The 24,281-nt window shown below is 60.7% G+C and overlaps 1 protein-coding gene across 1 annotated transcript in view; it reads right to left on the bottom strand.

The window, feature by feature from the left end:
* Positions 1–23,784, bottom strand: part of UNKL (unk like zinc finger) — a 29,939-nt gene extending 6,155 nt beyond the window's left edge. The window contains exons 1-10 of the mRNA XM_034669595.1: positions 23,766–23,784; positions 23,354–23,672; positions 15,514–15,690; positions 15,063–15,196; positions 13,015–13,150; positions 12,181–12,298; positions 10,137–10,221; positions 9,582–9,673; positions 5,469–5,531; positions 2,823–3,000 (exon numbers count right to left, since the gene is read on the bottom strand). Of these exons, the coding sequence (XP_034525486.1) occupies positions 2,823–3,000; positions 5,469–5,531; positions 9,582–9,673; positions 10,137–10,221; positions 12,181–12,298; positions 13,015–13,150; positions 15,063–15,196; positions 15,514–15,690; positions 23,354–23,672; positions 23,766–23,784 (1,321 nt within the window). The remainder of the gene's footprint in view (positions 1–2,822; positions 3,001–5,468; positions 5,532–9,581; positions 9,674–10,136; positions 10,222–12,180; positions 12,299–13,014; positions 13,151–15,062; positions 15,197–15,513; positions 15,691–23,353; positions 23,673–23,765) is intronic.
* Positions 23,785–24,281: the final 497 nt, after the last annotated feature.

The following is a 24,281-nucleotide window of genomic DNA, read 5'->3' as shown; positions in this document are numbered from 1 at the left end:
CTGAAGCCTGCTCATACACGTGGAAGGCAAAGGACACGAAATCTGCCAAATGGCCCTGAAATGACTCCACTAAATCCACTAACTACACTGGGAGTCTGGGAACAGCACCTGATTATTTCGGGTTGCTCATTCCCGGGCCGCAGTGAGCCTGAGCCCCACTGTGCTGTACAAGGGGGAGGCGCCCAGTCTACACCCGTGGGCCTCGGTAGGTAGGGCAGGCTCTTTCCAGGCGCCCCTGAGCCTGCGGGTCCTCAGCAGCAGAAAGGCGGCTGGCTAGGGCCCTGCTGGGGCCAGAGGGCGGCTCTGAGGAGTCCTAACGGGGCCCGTGCTACTGGGATATGACGACGCGTGATCTCGGGAGAAAACAGGAGGGTCCCCCGATGGCAGGAGCACGTGACTTTAACAGCAGCGGCAACATAAACGTACCATCTGTAAACAGGCAACGGTGATCCCGAAAAGACATTCACCTCTTCACCCCTTCACCTCTGGGTAGCTGGTTCAAGGAACACTTAAGTGAATCAGAGAAGGACCTGCAAAATGCTTCGAGACACACGCGAACAGGCTGAGGACCCCGACAGAAGGATGACAGCTGGGGACACTGGAAACATGCAGGTGCACTCTGGAGCTGATGCACGGGCCACGAGATCGCTTTCAAAGCACAGGTGCACCCAGCTCTATCTGTTCCTTCGGGGAACCCATTTAGGGCAGGGCTTCATTTCCTAATTACTTTTCTAGGATGCTCCAATGTTACTATTACTATCTTTAAACTGGGGCAAATAAGCTTTACTTTAAAAAACTCTGTTTTACACATAAAACCCCAAAACAATAAAATCAAAAACACCATTCATACCAATGGCTTTCCGGCTCTTTCCAGGTAGAAACAAAGGTGTCCAGTGCCGACCTGCCCCTGCCAGACCCGATCTCCTGTCTCTAACCACACGTGTAAGGTAGTCAAGCGCCTCAGGCTGACATTCTCTAGGGGAGCCGCTTAGAGACACGCATTACAGACTGCGCTTCTGAATAACCAACCACCCAGGCCCTGAGTGTGGCAGGGGAACTGATCAGTGGCCAGACTGCTCCTGGCTGCCTTCCGGCTGCGCCTTTCGGCCTCCAGGTCTCCGCCGGCGCGTGCGAGTCAGGGCTGAGTTCTCGAGCCCACTGGCCACGTCCAGTCCACATAAAACCAGAGACCTCTGTGGTTCAACAGGAACGCCTCATTCACCCCCAATTCCAGGTCAAGCTAAAATACACGTGTGTTTGTTTTTGCTTAAAAGAAAACACAGATAGTACGTATGAAAGAGGTAAGCCTTGAACAAACGCCCCTGGTGTAAGGCAGAGCCCCGGGGGAGAGCCGGCTGGCAGTCTTCACACCCACGCGGACAGGATTTCCACAAAGGCCCAGAGCACGGAAGTGGGGGTCATTAGTTTGTGTCTGGCAAGGAAAGAAGGTCAGGGCTCGGAAAAAGCCAGTGTGGGGGGGGTGCCCCTCCCCTCCAGCTTCCCTCCCCAGAGGGTGGGGCCAGCTCGATTCCAGAGAGTTCTTCTGCAGAGGAAACAGCTCCACAGTGGAGCCCATGCAGGAACGCCAGGGCTGTGCGGGAAGACACACCCGGCCACAGAAGGTCTCGCGCTCCTAGAAGAGTGACCCTTTGAAGCAGCTCCTCAGAATGAGCACGAGGGCGGGAAGGCCAGGCTGCACCAGCAGCGCAGAGGGCGCCCCAGGAGTCGGCTGTGACTCCGGAGCAGGACGGCCCACGTCTGCCCTCGCGTCAGCAGGGGGACCCACAGTGGCTCTATGGCCCTTTCAAGTCCAGGATTTGCCCTCTATTCGGCTGCTGGAAAGATACCCTCTCCTCCCTCCCCTGGGCTGGTGCCACCTCCAACTTGCGTCTCGGCCACGGCCCCCCGTGGCTGGCAGCATGACCGGGGGGGCATGAGTTTTAGGGGGTGGAAAACAACATGCAAACACTCCTTGGCCGTCAGCCACGGACGTTCATCTCTGGGTAGGAGCACACCGTCTCGGGGCTGGCCGCCTGGCCAGCACGGACGTTCATCTCTGGGTAGGAACACACCGTCTCGGGGCTGGCCGCCTGGCCAGCTCTGGCGTCCAAGTGGAGCCCTGACACAGGGGTCTCTGCAATCCCCCCGAGTCCCCAGGAGAGAAGGAGGAAAAGAAGGGGTGTGCCCCAGCGCCCCGAGCACAAGGACAGACCGTGCTGGAGCTACTGGGCTAGAGTGGCTTCCCTGTCCTGCCCACGACCACACCGTCCTGGCCAACCCTGGGACAGAGAACACGCAAAGAGCTGTGAACCGAGCCCTTGCTGACTCCCTTTACCGGGACAGAGCTGGGGGCTCGGGTCAGCCTGGCAGTGCGGGCCCTCCGCAGCTGCAGCCACACGTGGGACCACCCAGATGTGGCCCTAGGGGCTGGGGGCCTGCACAGCAGAGCAAGGTCACCCCCTCCAGCTCCACACGCCTCCCCTACTGTTTCAGGACAGCCCACTCCCTCGGACCAGGCTCCAATCACATGGGTCATCAGTCCCCAAACCCTCAAGGACTCCCAGCAGTAAGGGCCCCTCAGCCGTGCCACTGCCTTCAGCGGGCCTCACCCACACACCCCTCCACTCTTGTCTTAGGGCCAGGTGGCTGCAGCCTGGGGGAGGGCGAGGGTTTCTAGATCACAGGCAATACAGGCAATACAGCCACGTGACAGGCGACCCCCCCCCCAACACGTGGCTTTTCTACAACAAACAGATTATTCCTGAAAAGATACAACATGAGTGCAGAGAAGTCGGGAGACGAGAGGGAAGTTGGAGACCTACCTGGGGCGGGCTCGGCAGCACCGCCGGGGGGCTCGAGCGGGTGGGCGCGGGCCGGGAGGGTGGGCAGGGCGGTCGGGGAGGAGCTGCCGGAGCCGGCGCTGGACGCCAGGCTGGACGCCACGCTGGAACCCACGCTGGGGGCGAGCGGGTGAGCCACCGTGGACACTGACAGGTGGTTCTGTGCAAAGAGACACACACGAGGTGAGTAGATGTGCGTGGAGAACAGCAACGTGACAGCTCGGTGACGGGAGGCCACAGCAGGGGTGGGGGCGGCGCATAGCGGGGAGAACCGTGCAAAGTCACGGACGGGACGGTGGGCTAACTTCTATCCTCAAAGCAAAATATAAAGCAGTTCGACTCTTCCAAATACTGCAGAGGGGCTTTAAATGCCTAGTTGGTTAAGATAACCAGGACAGGGTCACTAGCTCCAACCACCCAGGGACGGGCACAAATGCATCTAGAAATGTCCTACTTAGTGAGCTTTTCTGCAGAAATGGTTTTGAAGAGCAGACACATGGTGGTAAACAAAAAATCCACCAGAAGGCATCAGCAGAGAACCAATACCGTTTCTGAAAACAGAAAAATGACGGCGAGATCTTGTGACCCGAGAAAGGCAAAACGCACGGGGCAATGCACGGGAGCATCATTCAGCAGCTCACAGATCAGAACCAGCAGAGTCCTGGAGCACGGCCGGCAGTGCGGCCCACAGGACAGGCTGCAAACCAGGACTCGGGGCTCTGCGCGTGGTGGCGGCTAGAGCACGCCCCAGTCACCGCACAGTTGGGACCCAGAAGCCACACCGCAGGGAAATGTGTGACGTCTGGTTTTTGCTTCAACACAAGAAAAGTCAGCTTTGGGCAGGGGTACACCACCACTCAAGGGGGACGGCTTTCCTAGTCTGTCGGCTTAAGTGAAGTTTTCCACGATAATAAAAAAGAATATGTGTTTCGCGAGAGAGGGAGAGACATCCAGCACTGGACAGTTTCTCCGAGTGAGCGTTTCCCGGACGGTTGGCTCTGCTCCAGACGGGCCCCCGGCACAGACATCCGCCGTGAGCTCCCGGGACGCTGGGACACACCGCTGCTGCGTGTGCGCGGCCGTTTATACGAGCCCGGACTGCACAAGTCTGCAGAGCGAGGTCCCCCGGCGCTCCCGGGGCTCAGGCTCAGAGGTGGGCCCGCTGCTTCCACACCTGGGTGGGGGGATTCACAGGCCGCCTGCTCCATCCCCTGCTCTGTCCCCCGCCGGGCTGCGTGCTGTCCCCAGCTGAGGCAGGAAGGCGGTGCAGACACCTCACAGTCCACCCACACTCTGAGCCAGGCCGGGAGCCGCTGGCCAGAGGCACCTGCTGTGGCTTCACCCACCCAAAAAGTAGCAGTGCAGGGAGACATATCCCTCAAAGACATCACCCTCACTGGTGTCTCCCCTGAGGCTACAGGGAGGGAGGGCCTGGCGCTGGCGTTTAGACAGGTGCCAGAGGCAAGGAAGGGGTCCCCAGAGGGCTGCTGGACCGGCCTCCAGCCACGTTCAAACTGGGGGTTCCAGGGAAATGCTGGGACCCACTCCACTGACCTGGCTTCCCCCAGAGCTGGCTTTCCAATCTTCCCACTGGGCACTTGCTGTCGCTGGAGCCTGGCTTAGGGACAGGACAGAGGGCGTCTCTGGGCGCGGGCGGGCCCACGCGACATCCCTGGGGTGGCCTGCATGCCGGCAAAGCCTCTCCTGGGGTGTCTGGGCTGGCAGGTGCCAGGGTCCCCCTGTGCACTGGCTGTGTCCTTGCCAATGTTTCGAGCTTCAGATTCTTAACGAACATCTTACCATTTTCATCTCTTTGAAACATCACAAAATAATTAAGTTGCACTTTTACTTTCCGCTCCCTTTCTGATTTCAAAGCTCCTGAGACTAGGGAACCTACGCGAGTTGTTCTGGACCCTCTGGAGAGTCCTGTGAGGGCGGCCTCAGGTGGGCGCCAAGGCAACCAGGGCAGAGGGGGACCCGGCGCGCTGCCCGCTTAGGAATTAGGAATAAAGACCATAGCACAGACCTGCGACGAGGCGATGTGCTCGCCCAAGAGGGGGCACAACGGCTGCCACACGGCACCCCCAGGCCTTCCGAGCGCGGACGGAATGGACAAAGCCCAGTGTTCTGAGTGCTGAGAGCAGTGGTGGCCGGTGCTAGTCAAGGACCCGTGTCCTCATGAAAAGGCGACATGTGCAGACGGACCCGGATGCAGGGGAGGGCACCGGGCGAGACGGAGAGTCCGGCCAGCTACCGGCCGAGGATAGGGATCTCAGAGGGGCTGCCCCTGTGGGCGCCAGGAGCACAACTTCTGGACCGCGACGGTGTCCGTGACTGAAGCAGCCCCGTCGGCGGGGCTCTGTTCGGGCAGCCCCAGGACACACGCAGACGGGCCACGACGGGCACCCCTTGCTCTCCGCGGGGAAATATGGGGAGGTTTTGGGTTTGTAGTTTCCAAAGTGCATCACCAGTATTTTTTGAACATGGAAACAAAAGACCGTGGAACAGGTCAGTTTAGAGGAAGGTAAGTAGAAACATAATGACGCCACAAATGGACAACAGCCGGATGACTCTGGGCCAAGAGGGACGGCGTGTGAGCGCCAGCCGCCGGGGCCGCCCCCGCAGTACCTGCTTGCTGTCCTGCTCGCCGGCCCTGTGGCTGCCCTCGGCAGGGGACTCTCGCCGCTTTGCCTGCAACAGAAGAAAGCAGCAGCGGTGGACTCCAAACACACCGACGCCTAAGCCTCGCTCCCGAGCGAGAAGATGCCGAGTCCGCAAGTCTTGGAGAACAGCACAGGTGTTCAAGCCGCTACCCTCCGCCAGGTCCGAATCCGTCTCTCACACCTGCTCACTGACCTCTGACCTCTGGTGCACGTGAGGGAGGGTGGGAGCTCTGCGCCGTGCCCCCCGCCCCCAAGCCACGGGGGGGGGGGGGGGGGGCTGAAGCAAAGGATTATTCCACTGAGCTCGCTGAAAGCCGGCGGGGGGCGGGGGGTAGGTTTCTCTGTGAAGGCGCATCCCCCCCCACAGCCACCACACGCGCCAGCACTGCGTCCGCGGTACAGACCTCACTCGGCAGCCCTGACATCGCCTTCCCCCTTGCATTCCTGTCCCACAACCCACCGCCCTGGGAACAGGCGCCTCTCCCTTCACCGTCCGCTGCCGCACGTTTACTCGGTTACAAGGACATTAGCCCCAGGTCCGGCTGCTGCTTTGCATCCTGCTTCCTCCTTGCGAAGCCTTCCCCACAGAGAAGTCACAACCCTTTCCTCCCGCTTCTCTTTTATCAGCTTGATTTGCAGAGGCCCCGGTGCTGAGCCCAAGAGGGTAGTGGGACACGTCTTCCCCCCACACATACGGAAATCCTGACTCTGAGGAACCACCGGCCAGGAACGCCGTGCGCAGTGAAGGCTCGCTCAGAGCTCAGGACCAGCAGCCCCCAGGGCAACATAAACACAAACACCGCAGACCAAAACGTCCTTCAGAGCTAAGGAGTATCCTCATTTTCAGGCCTCATTTTACAAGCAGTGAACTCGTAGTAATGGTGGCTCAGGGCATCCTGACCTTTCCTGCTTTCTTCAGAAGAACCCAGAGCAGTCACCGGGGCGGAGGAAGAGAAGGTGCCCATGCTAGCGCGGACTGAGGCCCCTTACTTCTACAGGCCGCGGGCTCAACTCAGAGGTCATCCTGGTACTTCTGAGTCCCTTGCATCTGTCTCGTTCAGAAGTGGCCTCCCACCCGCAGGGCGGGGTGAGGGCCTCCGAAGTCACCGACCAGAGACCTGAGTTTCTATACTCCAGGCTAAGTGATACGGTGGGGAAAGAGGGTTATCCCGAAACCATTCTGCTTACCTTCGGAACACAGGGCTCCCCACGGGGGACCTCGCCCCTTCATCCAGGCCCCTCCCGGCTGCGGGGGCCTGCTCCATGCCACACTCTGACACCCGGTGTTGGCTGTCCTGATGCCAGTCCGGTTCCCACACGCTCTGCCTGTGCTACCGACCGACCGCTCTGAATCAGGGTGCCCACAGCTCTCCTCGGGCTCGGCCACTTTCTAGAACAGCTCACAAGACTTTGGGAAGCACTTACTGATTTGTCATGTGACAAACAATAGGGCAAAGAATACAGACGCCAGGGACCGATCGGGAGAGGTCCAGAAGAGCCCCGAGCGCAGGCAGATGCCATCTTCCCAGCACAGAGATGCTACCAACCCCACACTTTGGGGATTTTCACGGACGCTCGTCCCATTAACTCCATCTCCAGCCCCTTCCCGGCCCCTGGACCACATGGGGTGGCGCAGAAAGTTCCAAGCTTCTAACCAGGGCTTGGCCTTCCCAGTGACCACCCCCGTCCAGGACCTATGAGGAGGCCCCACCCAGAGTCACCTGCTCAAAAGACTTATCACCCAGGAAATGACCACGGTTTTAGGAGCTGTGTCGGGAAGCGGGGTCAGAGCCCAATATATGCGTTTTCTACGATTTCTCAGGATCACTAGCACATGGTGAGCTCTGGCCAGACAGAGCCGGCCCACACTCGGGCGCCAAGGCAGGGAGTGTGCGTGGAGACGCTACTCCCCTGCCCTGCCAATAAACACGGGATTCCAACCCCAGACAGAGTTCTGGAACCCAGGATCATGTCTACACACACTGAGACCCCTGGTGCTTCTCCTCAGGCCTGGTGCCCGAGGCGTGGACACGGTCAGGGCGGCAGCAGTCCGTCCAAGGGTGCACCAGAGGCCCGTGGTTTGCGTGCTGAGCCTCCGTCTACACAGGCTGTTCACAGTGCAAAGGAAGTATCGAGGGGCATGCGCTACGCACAAGTCAAGATTTGGGGTTTGACGTCCGTCCTTACAAACGACGATACTTGGGAGTGAGGGAGACCAAGCTGTCTGAATGAGAAGCCTCCCTGCACAGTACCCGCCCTGGCATGATCTCCTCGTCCAGACCTGATGCCGTGGGGTGGCCAGGGGCTGGTGAGGCCGCTGCCCCCCGCCTGGCCATCCCGGAGGGGCCGCTGCAGCACGAGACTTCAGGGAGGCAGAAACAGGGCTCTCGCTGGGGCAGAAGCTGGCTCCAGCCGCCGGGCTGGCCGTGCCCCTGGGCTGCCACCAAGATCATCCACGCGGGGGCCCGGAAGTCGGAGCCGGCCCACGAGACAGCGCTGGCTTGTCTCTTACTCTTCGCGGAGACGACTTCACGGGAGTGTAAGCTCTCCAAAGTGAAGGGCTCCATGGCGCTCAGCACGGGCACGAGGTCGTGTGACCACCAGCTCCACACAATTCACACGTCTACCCCCCCCGGAGCTCACCTGCGGCCCCGGCACCCACTCTGCACCCTAGCGGGTTAACTTCTTAAATTGCAAAATAATTTGAAAACCATAAAAGACGCCCTCACCAAACCACGTGTGTAGACATGGGCATACTGTTCCAGCACCGCCCCCCAAGAGGCCCGGGGCTTCCGTCTGGCATGTTGCCTTCCAGGGCACAACCCCTCACCAGGCTCCATTCAGCCCAGGCCCTCAGGGAGGCCAAGCCAGTGGCCCTCTGACCACCACCTAAACCCACGACTGCCATGGTCCCCTGGGAGCCACCAAGGAGAGGAGAGAGGGAGGGTTTCCTGTTGGGCCCAGCGCCGGGCTAGGCTACTGGCCGGCTGGTGGTCCGGAACACTCCTCCACTCAGTCAGCCAGGGGACGCCTGGCTGGGTGTGTGCAGACGGACTAGGCGTGAAGGGTCAGTGGCACGGGGACTGGGCCCTCGCCAGGGCCGCATGGTGAGGGGAGCCTGTGTGCTGTTGGCACAGGGGCACGAGGGGCAATCACGCTGGACCCCTGGTGCTTCTGAGCCAGGCCTGTGGGGACGCAGCAGGCACACGACTGTTCTGGTCTTCGGGCTTTACCGTCTCGGGCTCAGACAGAGGCCACTGCATGCCGACCCACCCGGCGTCCAGCCACGGCCAGGTCGCCTCTGGCCCGGGACACAGAGAGGCGCAGAACAGACTGTGACCGGGTGTCTCACCGGCCGGGCTCCTCGCAAGTAAATTCCGCCCAGGTTTTCCTCACCTTTCCCATGTTACTCTTTTTGTAAAAAAAAAGCCCCAAGTGGGAAGGTGGGCAGGCGGGGAAACGCCTGTGTGTTGCCAGTTTCCTCACCCGGGGGCACTTTCCCAGCAGCCCTGACGACGGCCTCGTCCCGTGGGAGGGGTGGCCCTCATCCTCTTGCAAGCATCCATGAAGAGCAGGCGGAAGGAGCTGCGTGGCCAGTGTGACGGGCGGCCGCGAGGTTTGAGCCCCCTCCGCACGGACACAAGGGTCCTGACCCGGCAGCGCCACCCACTCCCTGACACAAGCGCCCCAAATCTCTCAGTGCCTGAAGCAAACTTGCAGCACCAGCCCGGGGCCCAGACCGCTGGGGCCACCCTCCTGGCTGCTATCGAGGGACCTGCCCTGCCCGACACCACCCCTCCTGCCACAGCTGCCTACCCGCGAGGAGTCCCACCTGGACTCGGGGCCCCTTCTGGACGCTCAGCCTGACACCGCGTTTCCTGCGCGGCAGACGTGTGCGTGTCGGGCACGGCTGGGTCAGCCCACCCAGGCCAGAAGCTGGCCAGGCTCTCACGGACTTCGAGAAGGAGCTGCCAACCCCACAGGCTGACTACGCACCCACATCACCCAGAGATCACGTAAATCTGTGTCGTAAGCACTCGTGCCCTGGGGCACCCTCCTCAGGGTGCTGTTCACTTACGTGTGCGGGCTGGCCGCTGCTGGCCGCGGAGCTGCTGGCAGGGGCGGGGGCCAGGTCTCGGCAGCCCCAGCCGTTGGCCATCCCGAGGCTCTCTGTCAAGAAAGGGAGGCAGAGGGCTTTGAACGACCACGGGCTGCAAACAGAGCCGTGTGCAGGGTGACCCGGTCCCAGGAGCCCCCACGCGAGGGAGGGAGGCTTGGAGACCACAGTCTTCCCAAGGAACAGGAGTGGGGAGGGGGCGGCTGCAGCGCCACAGGGAACAGTGGGGTCTCCGGGCGCCAGTCCTCAAGGACTTGAGGGCCAGAAAAAGGAAATTTCAACAAGACCAGCCACCCTCCCGGTTACAATAACAAGCAGAAGGGAAAACTGGAGTTTGTGACGATCGTCACTGAGCCAGAAGCCTGGGCCCACAGGGCAGCGTGGCCTCGGACCGGGGCGCGGAGCCCGCCCAACGTGCCCCTGGGAGGGATGTCGGGTGCTGCCAGCTACCCCCCCCCCAGCCCCAGCCCCGGGGAAGGCCGGCGGGGGCCGCAGCGGCAGGCACCGGGCACTTACTGTCCGCGTGGGCGAAGGCGCAGAAGGGGCCCCGCGGGCAGCAGCCGGTCTGCCGCATGTCGTTGCACCTGGTGGACTTGTAGATCTGGGCGGAAGTCAGACGACAAAATGAACACAAGCTGAAAACAAAACAGGGACGCCTGGGGGGCTGATTGGTGAAGTGTCCGGCTCCTGGTTTCGGCTCAGGTCATGATCTCAGGGTCGGGCTCCCCCAACGTGGCGGTTGGGAACAGGTTTCCGCGGGAAGCCAGGAGCCGCTGTGGCACAGCACAGGGGACCCCCGCTCCAAATCTCAGCGAGGTTTCCTGAGAAGGGGGTGCGCACGTGGCCCTGTGCCCCACATGCCATGGTCCAGAATCCGCTCCCTTCCACAGAGCAGATCAGACTGTCCTTGAAATCACAGGCAAAGTCAACTGACCACTTGGCGTTTTCTGAAAGAGGCGCCCAATTCAGCGCTCGGTATACAGCAGGCACTCAAGAAAGGCCCATGACACAAACACATGCATGAGCTCCACGGCCAGCCGTGATCCACTCCACTTGGTCAAAAACACTCTCATGGTACCAACAGCACTTGGTTTTGGCCACCAGCTCACCACGACCCTCAAGGGACAGGCCCCAGGCCCCTCCGCACCCCTGCCAGATCCCAAATCAACACCCTCAGGAAGCCTTCCCGGGCCTCCCGCCCACCTTCCCGCACAAATGCCACTCACTCCCCTCTGCTCTTTGCCCTCCTTCCGTGGGGCTGCAAGGACCCTGGGCCAGGAGCAGCCCTCTGCCCACGCCCATCACCCGGCCTGGGCACTGACGGGTCCCCATCTCTTGCTCTCCACTGCTCCACCCCTGCCCCCTGCCGTCCCCACACGGGCCTCCTCCTGCAACCCAGCCCCGTTCACAGGGACCGGCACCCCGCACCCTCCCTGACTGGCCTCCTGGTGGGAAGCCTGGCCCTGGTCCTCCATCCTACACCTGCCCTGGTCCCCACGCTTTCCTGCCCCTTAAGGGGGCTGATTCGCTGGGATTTTGTTTGTTTTTTAAACATTTATTTATTTGGCAAAGAAAGAACACAAGCAGGGGGAGTGGGAGAGGGAGAAGCAGGCTCCCAGCGGAGCAGGGAGCCCGACGCAGAACTCGATCCCAGGACCCTGAGATCATGACCTGAGCCGAAGGCAGACTCTCACCAACTAAGCCACCCAGGCGCCCGGTTTTGTTTGTTTTTTAAAGATTTATGTATGTATTTATTTATTTATTTACTTGAGAGACAAAGAGTGAGCAAGCGAGCAGGGGAAGGGGCAGAGAGAAGATCTCAAGCAGACTCCTCACTAAGCGCGGACCCCCACGCAGGGTTTGATCTCACAACCCTGAGATGACGACCAAGCTGAAATCAAGAGCTGGACCCTCGGCTGACCGCATCACCCAGGCGCCCCTGCTGGTTTGTTTTTAACAGAAATCCAAGTGTCTGCTGCTCCGTTCGGCCGACATCAGCTAACCCACACCTTCCAAAGCAAGGACCGGCCTTGACCGGCCCCGGGCGGTGGGGGGGGCAACCTCTGAGCCCCGGGAATGTCCTGCCTGGGCAGAGTCTCTGTTTGCCTGGTCGTAGGCCATACCAGACGGTAACAACGTGGTTTACGGTGGTTGCTCTGGGCCACGCGGCATCAGCTCAGCCTCTGGCGGGCTGGGGACCAAGGTCAGCCACGTCCATGTGAGCCCGGATAAAAACCCTAGACGCTAAGGGCCAGGGGGTTCCCTGACTGGTAACACATCACTGTGGGAAGAAGTGGGCACTGTCCACACGACCCACTGGAAGACGGAACTGGGCGTCAGTGTCTGGTGTCCCAGGGAGCCTGCCCCACGCAGGACCACGTTCCACGCAGGACCCTGCCCTCCGTGGATTTCAGCCTGTATCCCGTCAGTAACGAGCCCTAACTGTGGACCTCACAGCACTGCTGAGCTCTGGATCATAGGACCCCCAGACACAGGAGGAGACCTGGCCTCGCGCAGGCTGGGAGAGGCGCCGTGGCTCCCCCGGCAGATGGGCTCGTACCTCGGGGTGGAACTGCTGCTCCGCGCGGGAATGGCAGTACTGACAGCTGTCCCCGCTGTCACACCTTGCGGGCTCGCCCCACTCGTCACCGTGCTTCACGCTGGGACACGGGGTGGACCTGGGGGACAGGGTGGGGTCACCAGGGACAAGAGTAGGCGTCCTTCCTGCATGCCCGCGGCTGTTCGTCTGTCCAGCTGTTGAGGGTCTCCCCTCGCACGCAGGACAGCACACACGACCCTGGTCGCACGGCTCTTTCCTCACCAAGACACGCAAAAGCGCACCGACAGCCGCCGAAACCCAGACAGGGACTCAGGCGGCCTGTTTTTATTTTCCACAAAACAGAGAGTAAGGCTGAGTCCAAGCGCCCCACGCTGCCGTGAGGGTCATGTGGGGAAGCAGCTGGGGACACGGGAGGCCGGGCCCGCCCCGCCCCACGCAGAGCCCTCGCCCTGGAATCTGACACGTTTGAGCCCACGGTGTGAAAACCCACCCCAAATCCTGATTCTTCGCAGACTTCCCGGAAGCGTTGTCATTTCATTGGTTTCATGAAATAAAATTACCAGCAGGAGAAAATAAGATCTCATTACTATTATCCTTTGGGATGTTTTCTAGTCCTTTGATACAGAGTAAATTCATCTGGTCTCCTCCAGCTGACCTCTGGTGAGTAACGCTTGGAGGCCCCTCAGCCCCAAAAGGAGGTGGAGAGCCCTGGCTGTCACGGACCAGCTTGCCACGTGGGGGCGCGGGCGCTCCTGGGCATGCGAGGCAGCACGGAATTCACGCAAGGAGAAGGCGGAGCTCAGGCTGGGACGGCCCTGAGCCCCAGGGCCTCACCTGTACTGGAACCTCCTGGGATTTCGCCGTCGGTCCCTGCTGTTGTGGTAGTGAGGACACGCGTAGCCCTGGCGACACAGCCGCGGAGGCTTTGGGCACTGCTCCGTCTTGTAGCTGCCCAGCACAAAGTCGGTGTCTGAAAAACGGGGCTCATGTGGGAACGTGGACACGCGCTCACACAGCCCAAGTATCCGTTGACGGGTCAACACAGTGTGTCCGCCCCACGGCCACGCACACCGCCACGAACCGGAGGAACTCGAGAACCTCTGCTCCGGGGGAGGTCCGACACAGGAGCCTAGCGCCCGTGTGGTCCCGCTACAGGAAAGGTGCGCCCTTAGCGGGCCACAGGACGGACGCGGGTGCGATGGGGGCACGGGGCTGACCCTGGGGGCCGGTGAGAGTCTCAAACTAGCTCCCAGGGCTGTGCGACCCCGAATGTCTGAAAACCCCTGAAAAGGTCACTCTGACTCTGATGTAAATGACGGACTTTGGGTGGTAAGGGTACGTCCTTGTCGGCTCATGGGCGGGGACACGGAGCACGCGGAGTCGCGGGGTGTGTGGGAACACTCCATACTTTCCCATCAGCGGAACCGAAAACTGATCCCAAAACAGGTCTGTTTTTTAAATGGTTAATCTCATGCTCTTTGAATTTCATCTCAAAGCAAAGACAAGCAAAAAGCCACCAGGGTCATTTAAAGGCAAGAATTGATGAGAGGATATTCCTAGAAATCATACCACTGTCGGGCTGGTTAATGATGGACCAGTGCTGGGCTCCATGCTGAGGGACAGCAAGCAGTAGCAGGAAGGACAGCCTGGCCCCAGAGCCCCAAGCCACGCCACCCGGCCCTCAGAAAACGTCTCCAAGTCTGGCCACGCCAGATTCAATGTCCAATAGGTCATCAAAAGACAAGAGAGGTAAACCACACAGGAGGGCATGGAGAGAGCAAAAGGGGTTTGAGGAACAAAAAGGCCGACTTTGAGGAAATATAAAATTATAGAATATTGACTCCCAAGTACTGCCCGCGTGCCTGGTACAGACACAAGGTCCTGCTGAGTGCCATGAAACGGGCAGAAGTGAGCCGTTCAAGGCAACTGCGAAGAGAATGTGAAGAGAATGTGCCCAGAAAGTCACCGGCAAGCGTGCGGTCCCAGCCCCTGGGGCGGTGAGGACGCGGTCTGCACACACCCAGGCATGCAAACAAACCCCAGAAGCAGCACGCACATCCCACCCCCACGGCAGAAAGCATCCAAAACACAGCCTATGAGCCCGAAGTCCATCAGGAGCCGACGGACACAGACACGGTGGTCGGTCCCAACAGTGGCTATTGGTGGGAGAAGACACACGCTGGGCAGCCAGGACCCGTCCGAAAAGCTACATCCTGGATGGTTCCAACTACCTGACACTCTGGAAAAGGCAAAGCCACGGGAACAGAACTACGGGGTAAAGGACCGGGAGTTGCCAGGAGCTGGGGCAGTGGCCACAGCCTGTAGGACCCCCGCGCCCCGCCCCAACCAGTGCGGCCGGGAGCCCTGAGGGAACCTGTGCTCCTGTGCTCGCTACTTAGCGATGATGTAGGCATCTCAGTCCCGATTGTAACAAATGTATCAGGTCAGTGCAAGTGTTTATAACACGGAAACCGGGAGGGGAGTCGTGCAGAGTGAGTACTACCTGCAACTTTGCCATAACCCTAAAGAGCCCAAAAATAAAATCTACGAATTAAAAAGCCAACCCCCACCGCAGCCCAGCTCCGGGACGAGAATCCCAGGAAGGAGTTGTGCCCGAGACACAGTCCGCTCTCCGGCGGCAGCCGACGGCTGACCTCACCCAGGAGACGCCAGGGTGAAGGTCAGAGCAGCCTTGGGGACCAGATGCCTGGGTTCAGATCCCACTCGGCCGCCACCACCTAGGGACTGGGGGTAATGTCTGCCACTGGAGACTCAGTTTCCCCATCTGGTCCCCAGATGAAAGGGTTGAGGTGCACTGTGTGGTCGCTTCACAGACAGAGACGAACGCCCTCTGCCCCCCTCCGTGGCGGCCTCGGGGTTACCTTGCCACCGGGGGTCCTCACCCAGGATCTTCTCAATCATGGCCTGGCTGGCCAGGACCCCGGGCTGCAGGTCAGGGATGCCATCCACACCGCAGAGCTGGCCGTTCTGCCAGACTTCCTGTGCCTGTAGCTCCCTGCGAGCAAACAACAGGCGGGTCACAGCTCGGCCACCTCGGCCTCAGCCCGTTGACAAACAGGGATGATCGTTTGTCTGTCACTGTGTGGAGCTGCCTAGAAGGTTCTGGACGGGTGTCCCGTGGGCCTCGGGCACAACCCTAAATCCGACATCATCGGAGCTGAGCTGTGTTTAGCGAGGATCTGGCCGCCTCCGTCAAGCTCAGCCCCGCGAGCTCCCACGGGCACACGCATCAGAAGGAAGGAACCATCTCGTCAGGAAGCTGGAGACAGAGCGCCCGCAGCCCCAGGAGGGGAGCGGGGACACGCCACACACCTGATGTCGCACACGGGCGGCCGCAGGTCCAGCGGGCCGTGTGCAAAGGCGCAGTGCAGCCCGTTCTTCACGCAGTGGCCCCGGGCGTCCGTCTCGTGGATGCACGTGCCCGTCTTGTAGTAGCGCAGGTGGTACTTGCGCTCCGTATCCCCGGTCGTCCGGTGCAGGTACGGACACCTGGGAAGCAGAGGGGCCGACACAGGCCATCTGAGGCCTTGGGGCTGGGGGGCACCCTCCGCATCGGCCTGCCCCACCCCGTGTCAGGAGCTGGCCAAACCCCTGCTCTCACCACGGGACTGCCAGCCCGGGCAGAGCACCTGTCCCCAGGGCACTCAGACCCCCCCAAATTCCTCAGTCACACATGGTAGAAAATACATCAGATCTCCCTGAAAATCATCCTGCGTCATGTTGTGAACACGGACAAACGAGGCTCTCCCCCCGGACATAGCTGTGCCCTCACTGTTCCTGACAAATGTTACCAGACGAGGGGGTGGTGTCACTCCCATTCCACCCAGGGACCTCTGGGGACCCCTCGAGGACAGGAGGGGCCTGGACATGGCCGGAGGGGGATGCTGATGGGACAAGAGAGAAGCGTATGCAGGGGATGGGCAGGGTCACATGCGGGGGCCGAGCCACTCACTTCCAGGGGGAGTCCACATGGCTCCCCAGGCTGCGAAGGGCTCACACTGGGGGTGGGGGGCAGCAGCACACGTGGAGCCGGTCCCCAAGCCCACCTCGGGGTCAGTCTGTCTAGTCAAGAGCCACAGACACAGAAGAGCGAGAACACGCAACGGAGCCTGAGCGAGCCCTGCCCCCAAGCTGCCCGAGGAGTGGAGAGGGAGTCCGTCACTGCCCGTCCCCTCCAGCGATGGCCGCGGAGCACCACCTGAGGCTCGAGCAAGGCCCAGCCCCACCTCAAGGCCCTGCGACGTTCCCCACACACAGCAGGGACCAGACCCACAGAGAACTACTCCGGGGCTGCTCACTCTCAACCCCTCTCCCCTACGGTAAGGAAACGCAGGCTCGGCCCTGGCACAGGGCACCCAACCCTTCTGGGGCAGCTGCGGTGTGCACAGCACGTGGAGACACACAGGACGCCATGCCCACCAGGCCGGGTCCTTTGGAACCAACCAAGCAATAGCCCAAAGAGAAGCCAATGGGCAGCCGGCCACTTCTGCTCCGGGTGTGCACCCAGGAACCCCGGGAACACGGGATTCACAACAGCTTAGGCCTCTAACGACCCAGATGCCCATCAGCTGATGAGCGGGGAGGCAGAAGGGGGCCCGTCCAGACTGCAGGACGTTACTCAGCCTTAAAAAGGAGACCATCCCGACATGTTTTACAACATGCACACCTTGAGGACATTCTGCTCAGTGAGAGAAACTGGACACTAAGGGACGATGGACGTACAATGCCACTCTAGCCAGTCCTAGGAAGTCCAAGGCAGAGCGACGGGAGGAGGGAGCGTGGGTGTGAGCGGCCAGGGGAGCAGCGGGGACCTAGTGCAGAATGGGGACAGCTCCTGTGTGCAAAGCTGGAAAGAGTCTGGAAGCACAGTGGGGACAGGTGCACAACATGGTGAAAGTGACCACTGCCACCACAACGCACACGGAAACACGGCAAAATCACACATTTCATATCACACACGTTACCATAATTGTCGACAGAGCCCCTGGGGCCAGAGGAGAGAGAGGGGACATCTGATCTGCATGTACAGAGAAGTGCGCTCGTGCAGTGTTTTCACACCTTGACACAGCCACGTCACGGCGCCCAGACCAAGAGGCAGAGCGCAGCCGCCCCCGGGACCCCTAGGACGAGCCGCAGGGGAGGACGCAGCAGGCCCTCGGAACGGCAGAACTGGAAATGAGGCCATCGGGCACACAGGCCCCTCTTCCAGTCAGCGTCCCGGCAAACTCTGCACAACAGCAGCAGCCACAGGCAGTCCCCGAGGACGCACGGGAAACAGAGGAGGTCCCGAGACAGCTCGCCCCCACGTTGTGCAAAGGATGAATTACGGCCTTGTGGCTACCACACACTGACACAGGAGAGCTGCCCCCGGGAAGGCCACGGTGCAAGGGGCTCCTCTGCACCGTGTACTAGAGTGCATGCTGGCGCCTTCCCCTCCAGACCCCTCTCCGCCCCGCTGTGTTTCACATTTCCCGTCCCTCCACGCTCTACCCTGCATGTGCACGACGCACTGGCCTGTGACTCAGTTTTAGGCAGCCACGTGGCCAAGGCTGTCACGGAGAGCTCTGCCACACTGGGCAGCCCGGAGGAGAACATGGGGCCCCCTGTTTTTCACACGGCCATAGAGGCCAACGCCACTGGTAAAGAGCACTGAGCATACTCCTTGGAGGTCCCCGCCTGACCTCCCATCCTGATGTCATGATGCCATGTCTCAGCCCTCCCTTGCTCCATAGCGGCCCCTCAGCAGAGCACTAAGTACCCTCTGGTTTCCCCTCTCGTGCCGTCACCAAAGCAACCAGAACCTGGCCCAACCCCCTGCCTGGCCCTGAGCACCGAGCACAACCACTGAGCACGGAGCACTGAGACAAGCACTGAGCACGACCACCGAGCATGGAGCACTGAGCACAACTGCCAGGCATGGAGCACCAGGCGCTGAGCACAAGCACCAAGTATGGAGACGAGCATGACCACCGAGCATAGAGCACTGAGCACAACTGCCAGGCATGGAGCACCAGGCACTGAGCACGAGTACTGAGCATGAGCACCCAACATGGAGCACCAGACACTGAGCACAAGCACCGAGCACAAGCATGGAGCACCAGGCCCACAGCATAAGCATGATCCCTGAGCACGAGCACTGAGCGCGAACACGAGCACCATTATTTCACTCAGGGCGTGACCTCAAGACACTGGAGGGCTCTTGCTTAATGAAGGAAAATGGCTCCACCTTCGGAAGGTCAGAGAAGCAAGGGGACACAGTGGAAAAGCCAGAACTCTCCCTGGGGCTGGCAAGAGCCCGAGCTCAGCCCAACACCAGAGATAATCCATGGGCCACTGCCGGCCCCGCCACACCCACGGTGTACCCAGGTGTGACTCGGTTCTGCCGAGCACCAAATTCAGGCAACGCCCTTGGTTCTCAAGCCTTCTGCCACCGCTAGTGACCCAAACACTGGAATTCAGCCAGGGTTCCATCAGGGGCGTGATGCCGCAGCACATGCAGGACGTCAGCACAACCCTAATGCGCTGGAGCCCGTGAGCAAGGAAGGGGGGAGCAGGGAGGAACAGACTGGGGCTCGCAACTGTCCCCTATCTCTCCAGGAGAGCCTGAAGTTGTGCCCTTCCCTCTGGCGCCCTCACCAAGGTGGGTCTGCGAAGGGACACAGAGGTGGCCCACCAAGCTCAGACCCATTGCCTGCCAGCAGCGGCCAGGGGCACACCGGGGTGTGCTTCCCAAGCCCCTGAAGGGCTGGCCAGTCCCAGAAGGTCTGATGCTCCCAGTCAAGATGGGAGACTCAGATCCCACCTGCAGGAGGACCCCAGGTGACGTCGATGCTGCTGGGCTTTAAGGGACCCTCAAGTACCACCTGACTCCCTGCCAGCGCCCAAGGGGCTCAGAGGTGAGGGGAGACCCGAACACAGCTCACAAATAACAGGTCCAAAACAGGACAAACTGGCCACTGGGCGCAGCCATGGAACACGGGAGACAACAAACGTGAACGAAGGGAGGACCCGTGGGCTGCAGACAAGTGGGGGGCGGGGGTTGGGGTGCAGGGAGAAGTTTGAGTGTCATCGCACACCCGCCCTCCTCTCGGACACTAGGGGACAGGGGCTGCCAGCTAACCCCATGTTGACCACGTCCACCCCCTGGCCCTGCACCCCCAGTCTCTCGACCTCAGAACCAGGCCAGCGACCCCTCGTCAGTCCCTAACAGGGACCATCGGCACCAGCAACAGGTCTAACTCCTCCCTCTGACCCGCAAAGCTGCCCCCCCGCCCCCCTCTGGAAGACAGAAGGCTCCGCCAGTCTGAGGGGGGCCTCCCTGTGCCAGGGGCCTCGTCCTGGTCACCTCCTTCATCCCTGCACCTTCACTCTTCGGGGCTCTCACAGGCCAACCCAGTCACCTGACTGTAATCCCCTCAAGCTGGCTAAGGTGTCCCCTAAAAGCCTGTGTCTTCCAGACCGTAAGTAGCCCCCTGGCTACGGACCATTCGGCTCTAATGTTCGGGACCTGCCCTTAGCTTTCACCTCACCCCAAACGCCCAAGCAGAGGTCACTGGTCCCGCCAGTTCAGAGCAAGTTTCCAACTGCCTTGCAGGGAAATTCACCCAAAGCTGAGGGCCACAGACACTTGGGTCTTGGCGCAGAAAGATCGGACTGAAGACAGGTGTGGTGTGGCACGCATTAGGATGGCTGCTCTGAGCCAGTAAGCTCCCACCAGCACACCTGGCCCAGGGCGAGCGGCCCCAGACACCCCAAGGGCAGTGAGGAGGGGGCTGTGGGGAGAAGAGCCAGGCCCGCCAGGGGAGCCCTGAAGAAATAAGACCACAGGAACAGTTCGGGCCCAGCTTTTCTTAAGCAAGAAAATCTACAGCTGAGGGTCTGGAGGGCCACTCCCGTGGGGAGGAGAAGAGTCAGCAGAGACTGGTTACTTTGTATTCGAGATAGTTGTGGGCTGCTTGATCGTTTTCCCAATGAAAATGTTTCCCAAGAGAGGCCGCGCAGACCCCTGGGAAGCCCTTGTCTGTCTATACTCACACCTGACTCCGCGAAGACACCTGATCAGCCCCAGCAGCGTGCGCACGTGTCCTCGGGCAGCGGGAGGGCCGAGCACACGCGGCTCCAGGTGCGAACACCCACACCGGCCCTGACGGTCGGCGGTCTGGCGAGGGGAGCAGGGCCAGGGGAGGCGCGGGGCTATCCACACCCAAGGCCCCTCTCAGACCCGCTTGCGGGATGGGACCGGACCACGAAACCCTCCGGACGGGAGTCACTTTCCTCGAAGCCCAGCCTAAGAAATACCTGAGACGGGTCCTCACAGGCGGGAACACCGACCCGAGGGAGCTGGGCCAGACCCTAGGCTCCGAAGCGGCTTCCTGCACCGTCCCTCTCCGTGGACTGCCAAACGCGCACCCTCCGCAGCCGACCCCCGCGCTCCCGCCACGCCGCTGGGAGGCCCGCGGCCGCCGGGCGGGGCGGGAGCACGTGACCCGCACGGCCAATCGCGGCCGGCTCCGGGGAAGGGGCGTGTCTGCCAGAGAGGACCGCCCCCAGAGAGCGAGGACCGCGGGCTGTGAGCGCCGCCTGACCTCCGGGGCCAAACCGGGGCCCGCCCGCCGAGAAAAGGGGATCATAGCAGGAGTGCCCCTGGGGAGGGGAAGATGACAGCGGGAGGTCTACCCAGAGGTGACACTGGGAGCACCAGGAGGGAGAAGGGGGCCCTGGGGGAAAGGATGATGGTGACAGGGAAAGGGTGACCACCCGCCAAGGAAAAGGGGTGTCGGTGGGGGAGGGGGCCACAGGAGGAGGGCTGACAGCGAGGGGAGAGAGTGACCGCCAGCCTAGGAAAGGCCGTGACAGCAGGGGTGCCATCCCTCCGGGGGTCCCCGTCCTGTCCTGCCCCACAGCTCAGCCACCAGACCCCCCAGCCAGCACCAAGAACAATCCTGGATGCTCGCGTCACCCGACAAGGGCCGAAGGGTTTTTACTCTCTCATAGTGATCATGCTCTAAAATACCAGGTTGGTAGTCCATATGCCCCAACCAGAACTTTCAAGAACCCATGAACTGAAATAAAAGGAAGGTTCTGTCCTTGCTCTGAAAAGTCGTATCTACTTACAAATTCCAGGACGATGCTGCATGAACCAGAACCTGTAGTTGATCGGGACAAACTCTGGGCCATTCCACTTGTGGGGGATGAGAAAGCCCCTCTCCCAAGGAGTGGAGCAAGAATTACTAAGCAGAGATCCCCAGGGGAGATATCTGCTCCACCAAACACTTCCTAAAGGGCTGGGGCTCAAGACACGTGACAAAATCTTTACTCAGACATGTGACTTCCACTGTATGGACGGTCACAGGGTGCACCCGCAACAGAAAAGGGCAAACAGGCAGCTCACTCCCACTCGTCCTGGTTCTCAGTGATGACATCCGTGTCATTTAGATCACACGTAAGTATTTCTGTAATCAGTAAGTGTGTGCTCTTTAATTCCTACTGAGCCCCGCGGAAATGACCACATGCAGGTAGCTGTCCACTGCAGATGCTTCGTCCTGCAAGACTGGATGTCACCCTTAATGCCCAGCAAAGGGGCCGAGTCAATACCAGGACACGCAGATCCAGAACCCCAAACAGCTGTCAAACATGCTGTGTCCACATGCATTAAAAGCATTAGTGAATACTGCCAGTTGGTCCTTTGTACTGGGTCCTCGGACGGGGTCGGACATGCCGGGTGACTGGATCCCCGCACCAGGGTCGAGCAGCACTGCCCCCCTCCCCCCTGGGTAACTCAGGACCCAAGGCCCACGGGTGTGACTGACGTGGCCAAAGGAAATGGGGGACCTGATGCCAGGCCTCAGCTAAACAAGCACATCCCTTCTGAAGATCCGTTTGCAGAAAACATCAGCTGAAGAAGCAATTCAATAATGCCCCTTTAAAACTTCACAGAAGTGGGGGCGCCTGGGGGGCTCAGTTGGTTAAGCATCTACCTTTGGCTCAGGTCATGATCTCAGGGTCCTGGGATGGAGCCCCGAGTCGGGCTCCCTGCTCAGTGGGGAACCTGCTTCTCCCTCTGCCTCTGCCCCTCCCCCTGCTCGTGTGCAACACTCTCTCTGTCATATAAATAAATAGAATCTTAAAAAAAAAAAAAGACCAACTTCACAGAAGCGTAACACATCTTAACCGGGAAGGAGCTGGGCACGTTACGTCAGCAGGCTTCGAGCTGCCGTGATAACAACGCTACTTAACTATCTGGTGTTCAACTGCACCTTCAGTAAGTGTGTAAGGGTTTAAAGTTTATGAGATCACACGGATGAAAAGTTTCCTTCCTGGCCTGAGCATCTGTGGAAAATGAAGGACAAGAGACATCACTCTGCTCTCCGGCGGCAGAGTGAACGCGGTCTTGGAAAGGGAGCGTTCCTGGAGATCCAGCTCCTTTCAAAGGATCAGGGGATGGAGCCTGAAGGACCTCCCGAAATCAGTGCTGGATCTGAACGGAAGGGACGCCGCAGGCCGCGGTTGTCAGAGGCCCTGGAGCCCAGGGCGGCTACCCTGCTTCCAAGCAAAGGTACATCAGCCCTCCTCCTGCCCCAAATGGTCCATGAGGAAAGTGCAAAACCTCCGGCTGTGGATTTCTGCCCACTTCGCGAACACACACTCCGACTGCGCTTGCCTGTTTCCCACTCTACATATTGCTAAATAAAGACATCTGTTCATAACACCATGGAGAAACTTGCAAGAAAAAAGCCAACCAAAACAAAACCTTAGTTTCTCAAACTTTAAGAGTGCTACGGAAATGGCAGTCTACAAATAAGATTACTTTCCTATCAATTTTTTAAAAAGAAGTTAGATGAGCCTCAAGAGAGGAAACGTTCCAGATGTAACTTGCACACCGCCAGCAAGCATTGCAGCACGCTCTCAGACCAGGGTCAGAGTGGCCCCACACCTAGGAAGTGCACCTCCTGACGGTTCGAACGCAGAGAATGCGGGGAACTGGGTCCGACGTTGGCGGGGCAGTGGGTTTGCACCATGCAACGCGCGTCCCTGAGACTCGCAGCCCTCGAGGCAGAGAAAAGCCTGCCCCCCACCGGCGGCCGCGGGAAGGCTTCCGAGGGGAGACAGGACCCTCCCCGCAGGCGGCCGCCCGGCCACGGCGCACACTCACTCGTCGCCGTCGGGGCACACGCCGCTGGCCTCGTCGTACTTGGAGCAGTACACGTCCGGGCTGTAGTTGAAGGTGCCGTCCCGCCTGCGGAGCGGTCTGCGCCGACGCTGATTTAGGAAATGCCAATGGAAACAGGTAAATGGCCTGTGCTGGGCGCACTTGTGCTGCACAAACAGGGCGCACTGCTCTGTCCTAAACTCCTTTAGATACCTAAAAAGACAAACAGCGTTGCGGGTCGCTTCCGCCGCCACCGCCGCCGGCGGGCGGCCTCGGGGACTCGTGGGCGGGGACCGGACCCCGCAAGCCAGGGTGCCCCAACCTCAGGAGCAGCCCCCACTCTGAAGGCAGAGGACCCCAAACGGCCGTCCCCCATCCCCACAATGCCCCTTGGATCCCAGGCACAGTTCCCGACCCCAATCGCAGGCAATCATCTCCGACCCGAGGTGCGACCCCCCACTCCGAGTACAGACGGCCGCCCCACCCCATCCCCAGCCCGGGCGCGATTCCCCGGACCCCGTCCGCAGCATCCCCCATCCCGGCCACTGACGCGACCCCCAAATTCGGGCGCGATACAGCGACCCTGGGCGCGCCCCACCCGGGGCAGAGGCAGCCCGAATCCAGATGGCCGCCCTCCCTCCGAGCCCAGGCGCGGCCGTCCATCCCCGACCCGAGGTGCGACCCCCGACCCCAGGCACGACCCCCACTCCGAGCCCAGACGGCCGCCCCCCCCAGCCCGGATGCGAGTCCCCGGGACCGGGTCCGCAGCACCCCCCATCCCGGCCACTAACGCGACCCCGGGCGCGCCCCGAACCCCAAGCTCTGGTGCCATCCCTGATCGCAGGCTGAGGCAGCCCGGGTGCAGATGGCCGCCCGCCCCCCGACCCCCACCGGAGGCGCGTGGACCCCCGCCTCCTGCCGCGCTCCCCAG

The sequence above is a fragment of the Ailuropoda melanoleuca genome, chromosome 10, assembly GCF_002007445.2.
Source record: "Ailuropoda melanoleuca isolate Jingjing chromosome 10, ASM200744v2, whole genome shotgun sequence".
In the NCBI taxonomy this organism is placed as follows: Eukaryota; Metazoa; Chordata; class Mammalia; order Carnivora; family Ursidae; genus Ailuropoda; species Ailuropoda melanoleuca.
The sequence above is the reverse complement of the archived record's forward strand: the minus strand, read 5'-3'. Positions and strand labels throughout refer to the sequence as shown.